Genomic DNA, 11486 nt, shown 5'->3' with positions numbered 1-11486 from the left:
TCTGGAGGGGCTGCTGTAAACAACTGCTGATTCTGGAACTGACCACGGGGGAACCTCGGACTTAATCCTAAGTGGTGTCCAGGATCTGGTCAAAGAGGAATTAAATCTCCAGAATGCAATGATAGAAGCTCAGCCAGAATACCGTAGGTCAAGAAAGGTCACCAACATGGAGACATTACACCAGTTTTAAAGTCTCTTCACTGGCTGCCAATTCGTTTCCGGGCAAAGTATAAAGTGTTGCTCATCACCTTTAAAAGCCCTACATGGTTTGGGTCCAGGCTACCTGCGAGATCACCTTCTCCCATCCAATCTGCCCCACACACTCAGGTCCTCTGGGAAGAATTTCCTTCAGCCAGCCAAAACTAGAGGACCTTCTCTTCTGCTGTGGAATGGCCTGCCGGAGATTTGTCAACTTAACAGTCTTTTAGCATTTAAGAAAGCTATAAAGACTGATCTCTTCCAGCAGGCCTATCCAGTGGAATTTTAGTAGGCTTTAAGGATTTTTTTTAGGAAGTTTTAACAATGTATACTATGTTTTCAATTAGTATTTTATGTATTTTATACTTACTGTTGTTCCCTGCCTTGATCAAAATGGAGAGGAGGGTAAGAAATTATTATTATATTAGAGGAATGGGGAAGGCTTTTTTCCTTCTTCCAGAAAAGGAAAACGTTGCCCAAACAATTAAAAGGAACACAAACTTACATGAAAGAAATCGAAGCAGATAATAAAGGGTGCAAAAATGGATTTTGAAGAGCATACTGTTAATTTCTTTAAATTCATCAGAAGCAGGAAATCGGGAAAGGAGGTGGTTGAACTCTTGGATGACATGGAAATTAAAAAAGGAGAAGGAGATTTCTAAAATCATGACTCACCAACATTTGGAAGTGCTTAATGCAGAAAAAATGCTCAACATACCAGAACAATGTACTTAAGCCTTTCATCCTTGATTTCATTATGTGTTTCCTGAAGATATACTAGGGTGGGGGGCTCTTTTTAAAGGCCGTTGGCTACTTTGCATCTCTTCTTAGCATACTTAAACATGTAACATTAAGGGGATAAATTTTAGAACAGGAATGGGAAACCTGTGGCTGAAGGCCTTCTGCTTAAGGGTTAGGTGGGAAGAGGAATTCACAATCAGTGATAAGAACAGAAGAGTAATGCCAGATCTGACCAAGGGTCCATCTATTCCAGTGTTCTGTTCACAGAGTATGTACATATAGGTTTCCTTGTTTTGTGTCTGTTTTCAGTGTTAGAGAAACACTGCTTGTGGGAAACCCAGAAGTAGGACGTGAGTGCAAAAACACCCTTCTGGTCATGTTCTCCAGCAACTGGTATACATAGGCATTTACTGCCTCTTGATACTGGAGGTAGTAAATAGCAATCAGGACTAGTAGCCACGGATAGCTTTTTCTTCATAAATTTGTCCCTTTTAAAGCCAGCCAAATTGGTGGCCATCATTACATCGTCTGGTAGTGAATTCCATAGATTAACTATGCTCTGTGTGAAAAAGGAATGCTATTTGTCTGTCCTAAATTTCTCACCAATCAGCTTTGTGGGATGACCCTGAGTTCTAGTAGTATTGGAGAGAGAGAGAAAAAATCTTACTATCTGCATTCTCCATACCATGCATAATTTTGTACATCTCGTATCATGTCTCCCTTAGCCTCATTTTTTCCAAGCTGAAGAATCCCAGCTGTTGTAACCTTTACTCATAGGGGAGATGCTCCAGCCCCTTAATCAGTTTGGTAGACCTTTTCTGCACTTTTTCCAACTCTGCAGTGTCTTTTTTGAGGTGTGATGACCAGAACTGTACACAGTATTCTAAGCGTGGTCAAACCATAGACTTGTATAAAGGCAGTATGATATTGGCAGTTTTATTAAAAAATTCCTTTTGTAATTATGCCTAACAAGGAGTTTGCCTCTTTTCTTTTTTTTTCTTTGTATAGGGTTGACCTTTTCATTGTCTGTCCACCGCAACCCCAAGATCTCTTTCTTGGTTGGTCACCACTAGCTCATCTCTTATCAAGTTATACTTGAAGTTGAGATTTTTTGACCCAACAAGCATCACTTTACACTTGCTTACATTGAACCACATTTGTCATTTGGATGCCTACTGTCCCAGTTTGGAGAGATCCTTACAATCCCTTTTTGTTTTAACCTCCCTAAATACTTTTATGTCATTAGCAAACTTGGCCATTTCACTGCTCACTCCTCATTCCAGATCATTTATGAACAAGTTGAAAAAATTGGTCTGAATGCTGATGCCTTTGGGACCCCACTATTTACTTCTCTCCATCGGAAGAATTTACTATTTACTCCTACTCTGCTTTCTGTCCTTTAACCAGTTACTGTTCCATAAGAGGACCACCCATCTTGCCCAGTAGTCCCTTTGGTCAGGGTCTTTGTCAAAAACCTTTTGGAAGTCCAAGCAAACAGTGTCTGCTGGATCACCCCTGTCTACATGTTTATTGACACTCTGAAAAGAACTCTAAATGGTTAGTGATACAGGACATACCTTTGCGGAAGCCATGTTACTCCTTTTTTAGCAGGGCTTGTCCTTCTATATGCTTAATTTTATCTTTAATAATGCTTTCAACAATTTACCCAGAACAGATGTTAAGCTAACTAGCCTATGATTTCCCGGATCCCCTGTGGATTCCTTTTTTTAAAAAAATAATTTGGTGCTACATTGGCCATCTTCCAGTCCTCTGGTTCAGAGGCTGATCAAGTTGCATATTTTGGTTAGAAGATCTCATAGTGGAGTTATTTAAGAACTCTAGGATGGATACCATCTGGGCCTGGTGATTTATTAGCTTTCAATTCATCAATAAGGTTGAGAATTTAATCTTTTATCACCACTATTTGCATCAGATCCCCGTCCTGAAAACATCTGTCCTATATCTTTTGCAGTGTAGACTGATAAGAGTTTATTCAGCTTCTCTGCAATCTCCTTGTCCTCCTTTAGTGCTCCCTTAACTCCACTGTCATCAGTGGTTCCACTGCCTCCCTAGCTGGTTTCTTGCTTCTTTCTCTGCTTGCATTGCAGAGAAAGCAGAAAATAAGCTTGTGCTTCCTTTTGTTTTCTTTGCTTGGACAAGACTTCCATTTTCTGAAGGAAGCTCTCTTTTACATAATAGCTTCCTTGACACTGCTTGTTAACCATGCCTGTGGCTTCTTGGACTTGGTGCTACCTTCGTGAGATGACACGCCTCGGATGTTGTGGCACACAGGTGACTGCAGGGCCTGTTGGCTTACTCCCCTCCCACGCTCCTCTTCAGGGGTTTTGGTGCCGTTCCAGGAGTTTCATGGATCCAGTGTCTGAGAGCCTGGCATTGTGGGTCCCACAAAACAACAGGGTGCACGAGTGTTGGGTAAGCAACACCAATGGTTGAAGCAGCATACCAGGAGTTCCCGTAAAGGCACAATGAAGCTACACACTGGGCAGTAGTGGCTGTTTATCCATGCAGTGCAGATATGACCTGGCAATAGGATGGCAAACAGCAAAGGACGATGGGAGCCCTGCACCTTCAGTGGTTGTGGTGCTTAGCAAGTGTTGCACCTTAGAGGGAGACGGGCTGCTACTTGAGCACGGTCCCTTTCGGCATCTGCTCGCCCTGCATGTCCCTCACAAGTGGGCACAGCAGTTTGTGGATGCAGTAGGTCTTTCCCTTGCCGATCTCCATCATGACCAGGCCATGATGGCCCCTGGGGCTACCAGACTGTAATGAGCCCTGTGCTCTTCCTTCAACACTGATCTTGCACTCATCCGTGCATACACATGCAGGCAAATACGTTTTTGTACAACAGAAACACTTCTTTAAAATTACAGATCTTGCTGGAAATAATCTATTCTTTCCTGGAACAAAAATGCCTCCTTTAAGGCAAACCGAGGCATGTAATTTAAAAAAGCAAAAGCTGTGTTGTCTATAAGAAAAGAAAATCCAAAATCCATATTAGGGTAATACGTTTTGTAGGCTAACATGAAAGCATGCACCCTTTTTTATGAACTTTACATTAGCCTAATACAGACATTGCCCTAGTATGGATTTTTAAATGATTTATTTATATTTATTTAAGGATTTTTATGCCGCCATTGATGTCAAGTTAATGAGTGCAAAGCAGACAGTTGCAGGAAAGAAACCCACACAACAGCAGAAAATAAAGCACTCCTTGAACCCTGTGAAGCAGAAAGCCACTCAGATCCCATGTCAGCTCTGATGAGGTGAGCAAGAACTTGTTCCACAAAGACTTGATATTAGATGTTCTGCGGTTTTCCAACTTTTAGCTATTATCCTGTGAGCTGCCATCAGGAGGACCATGATGTAGCAATCACTTTTGCATTTTGTTCTTTCCATATGGTTAATAGAGACTATTTTATTTATTTATTTATTACATTTATATACCACCCCATAGCCGAAGCTCTCTGGGCGGTTTACAAAAGACCTGTTGTAACTTTGATATGTAATATTTGCCATTTCTGAGGCTATCATGTTCCCAAACTATGAAATGACAGGAAATGTCCACCAGACAGGAATATAAAAACCTTGCTTATTAGAATTTCTCGTGTTTTGTACTGTTTGTATTTGCTAGTTTTGCCGAACACACCGGTGTGATATTCCATCCTTGTAGCAATTTTAACGAATTCCTGCTAAGGATTGTTGATATTCTTTGAGTCATCCATAATTTATCTCATACATTTTTGTTCTTGCAAACCTTGTATTTCCCTTGATAAATAACATTTTAAAATATTTGTTGCCATTGTGCATCTTTTGAATCAATTATTACAGGAAGTGTTTGGAAAACGTAACTTAACGTTGGAACTGCCCCCATTTTTATAACTCTAGAATCATAGAATCATAGAATAGCAGAGTTGGAAGGGGCCTACAAGGCCATCGAGTCCAACCCCCTGCTCAATGCAGGAATCTACCCTAAAGCATCCCTGACAGATGCTTGTCCACCTGCCTCTTGAAGGCCTCTAGTGTGGGAGAGCCCACACCCTCCCTAGGTAACTGATTCCATTGTCGTACTGCTCTAACAGTCAGGAAGTTTTTCCTGATGTCCATCTGGAATCTGGTTTCGTTTAACTTGAGCCCGTTATTCCGTGTCCTGCACTCTGGGAGGATCAAGAAGGGATCCTGGCCCTCCTCTGTGTGACAACCTTTTAAGTATTTGAAGAGTGCTATCATGTCTCCCCTCAATCTTCTCTTCTCCAGGCTAAACATGCCCAGTTCTTTCAGTCTCTCTTCATAGGGCTGTTTCCAGACCCCTGATCATCCTGGTTGCCCTCCTCTGAACACGTTCCAGCTTGTCTGCGTCCTACTTGAATTGTGGAGCCCAGAACTGGACGCAATACTCTAGATGAGGCCTAACCAGGGCCGAATAGAGAGGAACCAGTACCTCACGTGATTTGAAAGTTATACTTCTATTAATGCAACCCAAAACAGCATTGGCCTTTCTTGCAGCCATATCGCACTGTTGGCTCATATTCAGCTTGCAATCTACAACAATTCCAAGATCCTTCTCATTTGTAGTATTGCTGAGCCAAGTATCCCCCATCTTGTAACTGTGCCTTTGGTTTCTATTTCCTAAATGTAGAACTTGGCATTTATCCCTATTAAATTTCATCCTGTTGTTTTCAGCCCAGCACTCCAGCCTATCAAGATCACTATCAAGATCTAATCATACCCAGACTTTTTAAATATACCCAAGATCATAGAATCATAGAAGAGCAGAGTTGGAAGAGGCCTACAAGGCCATCGAGTCCAACCCCCTGCTCAATGCAGGTATCCACCCTAAAGCTGCCTCTAGTGTGGGAGAGACCACAACCTCCCTAGGTAACTGGTTCCATTGTAGTACTGCTCTAACAGTCAGGAAGTTTTTCCAGATGTCCATCCAGAATCCAGTTTCCTGTAACTTGAGCCCATTATTCTGTGTTCTGCACTCTGGGAGAATCAAGAAGAGATCCTGGCCCTCCTCTGTGACAACCTTTTAAGTATTTGAAGAGTGCTATCATGTCTCCCCTCAATCTTCTCTTCTCCAGGCTAAACATGCCCAGTTATCATCTTTTGATAACCTTAATTCGCCTGATCATTGGATGTAGATTTAACTTCTGGATGTTATTTAAATGTTTTAAAATAAATTACTCTTAGATATTTAAATGGTGGAATGCCCAAGTGACTTTGAATTGTATGTTTCACTTTGGGTTTAATATTTATATATAATATGATTTTTGAATAATTAATATTGATCTCTCCCATTAACTCTGGCAAGGGCTTCTTTAGGATTTGTGGTAAGAGTTGTGACATCATAAGCAAACAAGTTGGTGTTAAATATTTGGCTTTTATTTTTAAGCCCTTAATATTGTTATTTTTTCTTCTAGCAATCGCCAGGGATTCTACAGAGGGAAGAAAGAGCAGGGGTGACAAATGGCAGCCCTATTTTGTTATTCTACTCAAATCAAATCCATTTACTCTCACCATACGTTTTGATTTTTCATAAACTGTATCCCTTCCATAAAATATTGCCCTATATTCTGTGGAAGCAATTCATGGGCCCTTTCAATATCTACTTTGCAAATGTGTTCTGGAACCATCTCCTTTCTTATACAGTGACACCTTTCCCACTAAAGATAGAGAACTAATATGACCGTGGCAGATAGAATAGCTTATGCTAGATTTTAGGAACAACAAAAATCCCATCCATTAAGGGTTGTCTTAGAATACAGGAAATTACAAAATGTTTGAGTTATATTTGCATGGAAGAAACGCACCAAATTCTAAATATTTATTAGAAGAATTTTTCATATATTAATAATCAATTGTATTTTGGTTTACAAATCTATTTTGTTATTTGTGTTATAAATCTATTACAAGTATAATGAATTGTATACATTTGAAAAACAACAACACATTATTAAAATCTCCAAATGTTTTGACCCATAGAAGTAGACATTTCCTCATTCCTCTTCTAGGCAGGATAGGAGAAAACACACAGATATTTTGCTTTCCCCCTTCACATTGTTCAGGTCACCTTCTGGATGTTCAGACATATCAAGTTCCGCCGATTTTCCATCTGACTTAGGAACTCTAATTCATTAGAGAAAAACCTCCTCAACTGTCTTGGCCCTAGAAAGAAAACATTTTTTGTTTTATTATGAGTTCAGGAGCACTGTTAAGGATGGGCACATGGGGTCTCTACCCTGAATCTCAGCCAGTCTACTTTGGGGTGCAAAGAGGATATTTAGGGGCCGGGAGGTCCAGAGGAGGAGCCTATTCCTCATCAGGACTCCTTGGTTCCCACAGTGCAAAGACCTCCTCACCATGAACAACTACTCAGCCCTTCTCACTAAACCAAATCTCCCCTGCACAAGTTATGTGCAGAAACATATTATAATGGGACCTTTAGTTCCAATGCATTTGTGGAGCCAACCACAAATTACATGCAAATAGAAACATTAAAAAAAAAACAGATTTGAGAAGTTGTGATTTTTGAACCCTGGGTGGGTTTTTTCTACTAATCATTCAAAGGTGTTATTAAAAACTGGCACATTTCAGGCTGAATGCACCACTGTAATCTCTAAGCCTACAACATTGGCACCCCTATCATAAAAATGATGCAAAAAATCCATGATCTTCGTAGCTGCTGGTACTGCACAATTACACCTGGCAAGTAATTGTCACTGCAGACATCGAGAAGAAGATTTGTTGTTTTCCCTGTTTTTTTTTTTTTTTTTTATAAAGGTCACTGATGCTCTCCAGCCATCTTTTGAAGGCAGTTTAACATCTGTGGAAATAGCTAAGTGGAAATCCAGAGAATACAATCGTCTTATGGATTTCTTTAAAAATGGGTGATTGATCAGTCAGGAAACAACTGAAAGAAAAATTAGGCCAGGAGGGGCTGCAGGGGTTAACCCTCGCACAAGTGCGCTCTTCTCTTTCTCAGCCAGCAGTACAGACTGCAGCTACCAGGAAACTTGACTGCATTCGAATGGGAGGTGGTGAGATATATAGGAGTAACAAAGGGCTTGACATCTAATTTATATAAATGGATAAACGCTCCAGAAGCAGGTGACTCACTTCAGACAGTGTGGGAAACTGATCATGGAATTCATATAGAGGGAAAAACTGCAGGCATTGTGGGCCAGGTTACTATTCAAAACAATATCAATGAAAAATAGGGAATTAATGTCAACATGGACCCACAGATGGGTCTCTCACACCAAGGAAACTATCAATGATGAGCCCAGGGGCATCCCAGAGTGTCAGAGGGGGTGCCTAAGCACAGGAACGCATGTGCATATGTGTTGGATGTGCCCCAAGGTAAATAATTTCTGGATATCAGTGTTTCAAGGGATTAGTTTTATAACAGGACAATGGGTTCACCCGTCTCCTCACTTAGCCTTGCTAAATCTATATACAGGATCAGACATCAACCTCCTAAGCAAGGAATTAGTGAGTCATTTACTGTTAGCGACAAGATGGCTGATAGCTAAATATTGGAAAGATTGTAAAGGGCTTTATATTGAAAAATGGTACCAGACAGTATTGCAAATCGCTCTCCCAGAGAAATTGACACAAAAGTTAAGAATAGCACGGGGTCGATCTAATGAAGACAAGTTTGGCGAATGCCCCCCTTAGTATATATAAAGGGTTATGGAGAACATACAAATAAAGAAATGAGGCTCCCTTTCCAACACGTATGAAAGAAAGCTTGGTTCGTAAATGGTAGATTTAGGGATTAAGAATTTTGAGCAATAAAATAAGGTGTACTAAGCAAGTCAATGATTAATCAATTCTAAAACCATGCAGAAATTGTTATTGCAACCGAATGTAAATGAATGACTTATTGTTTTAGTTGTGTAACCAGAACTAAAGAGAAATAAAATTAATTAAGAAAAATAAAGAAAAATTCACTGATGTAAACTATTGCAGAAAACCCAGACTTGTGCATGTGTAAGTAAGAGAAATTTTGTTAAGGATATTTAGAGAGCAATCTTATCTGTGTCTACTCAGAAGTAAGGGCCACTGAGTTTAATGGGTGTTACTGCTGGGTACGTAGGGTTGCAGTCTTAATACCCACCTCCCAAAAGAAAACATTTCTTTCAGTCTCTTACACATCTTTTTTATTCCCAAAAAGGGATATTTAACTTCTTAAATGGTCATGCAACGTATGTGATGCTTTCCCCTCAGCTTAAGCCTAGAGGTGATTTACAGCAAGGATGGATAGTGTGGTGCCCAGGGACACTGACATCCTGAACGATGAAATTGTGACACCACTTTAGGGGGAAAGAAACAGTCCAAGGGCAAAACTACCACATCCCTGTGGAAAGTCAATGATGGCTGGTCAGAGCACAGAGCTCACTAGCATGCCGAAATGACTTTCACAGTATGGAGCTGTAAATTGGCCGTAGCCTTTGATTCCAAGGATTTCTCAGTCAGTTGCGCCAGTACTACCAACAGCCTCCAGGACAGAACAAATGGTGTGATGAAAGGATCAATACAGGACGGCCCCTTAACTAAATGCTTGACATCTGGGTGTGTGTAGAGGGAGAAGCCCTCAACCTTGTCATGAGTGGCTGATACTGCTGCAAGGTAATCTCAGAGATGAGAGTGCCAGGCCCTTACTTTTAAGAGAGAGAAGGAATTGAAGCACTTGTGAGAGACAGCAACACTTGGGCTTTGTCCGATTGGTGCGAGAAAGGCTGAAAATGCCCTCCGTTTTGCAGCATATGAGGCTCAAATGGAGGGTTTACAAGAGGCAGTCATTACTGCAACTATCTCCTGAGGAAATTGGTGGGTTTTCCCACTCTCCAGGCCATGAGGCCGAGGGTTTCGAGATCCAGGTTGTCTCATGGCGAAAATGACTGGCCTTCAAGGAAGACAGAGAAAGTTGTGACTGGATAGGAAAAGCAATGTCGCGAACCATGGCTGTCGTGGCCACCATGGGGTTGAGGATACACTGTCTTCCTCTACATTGTTCACAATTCATGTGAGAAGAGGGAAGCGGGTAAGGCATATTTTAGAGTATGTCCCCAACGGAGAAGAAAGGCATGGGCCAGAGAATCTGGATCTTGGCCTGCTCTGTTGCAGAATGTTGAATTGATGAAGCTTGTAGCGAAAAGGTCCATGGTGGGTTTGCCCCACATTTTGAACAGGTTCAACGTGATGGCTGGGGAGAACTCTCATTCATGAGGGGTTGTCACTGATCTGCTGAGGGAATCCAACAGTCTGCTTGATGTGCCTGTGAGATGAATGGTGCTAGGAACAATGTGGAAGGGTACACACCAGTTCCAGAAGTTCAGGGTGGGCTCTAAGAGGGATTGAGATTTTGCTCCCCGTTGCTTGTTGATATAAAAACCAACTGTGGTGTTATTCATGGTGATTTGGATCGAACATCTGGTGATGCTCAAGCGCCCAGATAGACATCGCAGAGGTCTATGCTGGTGAACCAGTCCCCACAAAACAGAAGGGAAAGAATAGAAAACAGAGAGAGTAGTCATTCTGAACTTCCTTGGTCGACTGTCGTAATTGATGTCTCAAAGGTCGAGGATAGGCTGAAGACCTCTGCCATGTGCCCCCCCCCACCGCCCCCGGGCAAAAGACAAAAAAGGAGGAAAAACTCAGAGAAAATAGGGAAGAGAGAGAAAGAAAGAATGGTGAGGATAAAACTCTGTTCAGCATCCCAGGAAGGGACAATACATTATTATGCTGAAGAAAACACTGTGAGGCATGAGAATGTTCCAAATGTTCTCTGTCGCTGTGGTGGATGAAAAGGAACTGAGGCAGCCAGAAGCCCAGAGCATGTGCAGAGGGGGTGGGCAGGACTCCTGCCTAAACTCTGTTCAGCTGTAGAGGTTCCAAATGACCAGATGCCTAAACCCACATGGGTAGAATAGAAGAGCATCAGCCAGAAGAAAGAAAAAGGACACTTACGATGCAATCTTATGCATGTTTGGAATGCTAGCTGAAGAACGCTTGGAGTTGTAGGACTTTTTTCTGTCTAAACATGTGTAGGATGGCATTCCTTGATACCCTATACAACACTTCCTTCATAAGGACTAGAAATAAAAAAGCTGATTTTTTTAAGGAGGAGTTTTCATTGGTTTCTACATTTCTCTCTCACACACATTCCCCACCCTGCCACAATTTCCAAGCAAATTGCTGGACGTCGCCAGGGGCATAAATGGTGAAACTCTCCACCCCTAAAAATCCACAAAAAACAAGGCAATCCTATATTAATCAGATTGATAGACCTGTATTCTTTGCCTTCATCATCCCTAATACTAAACACAATCTGCCTTCCCCCCTCCCCACAATTCCAAATAAACCTGTTTTGATCAGGTCAAGATTTCAGCTTCAGAAATTCTGTGTGCAACTGATTCACTTTCATGGATAAGAAAATTCAGCAGCTTCCTCAGGTACCCTGCTCTGCAGCCCTCTGGGGGCTTGCAAGACTTGGTTCTCCTGTTCTTTGTAGACTGGTGTCC

At 41.5% G+C, this 11486-nt stretch overlaps 1 protein-coding gene across 1 annotated transcript in view; it reads right to left on the bottom strand.

Annotated features, from left to right (window-relative positions):
- Positions 1–6770: 6770 nt before the first annotated feature.
- Positions 6771–11486, bottom strand: part of CTC1 (CST telomere replication complex component 1) — a 72144-nt gene continuing 67428 nt past the window's right edge. The window contains exon 24 of the mRNA XM_063128842.1: positions 6771–7125. Coding sequence (XP_062984912.1) covers positions 7022–7125 — 104 coding nt within the window. The 3' untranslated portion in view covers positions 6771–7021. The remainder of the gene's footprint in view (positions 7126–11486) is intronic.

This window comes from Elgaria multicarinata, chromosome 6 (assembly GCF_023053635.1).
Source record: "Elgaria multicarinata webbii isolate HBS135686 ecotype San Diego chromosome 6, rElgMul1.1.pri, whole genome shotgun sequence".
NCBI lineage: Eukaryota > Metazoa > Chordata > Lepidosauria > Squamata > Anguidae > Elgaria > Elgaria multicarinata.
The sequence above is the reverse complement of the archived record's forward strand: the minus strand, read 5'-3'. Positions and strand labels throughout refer to the sequence as shown.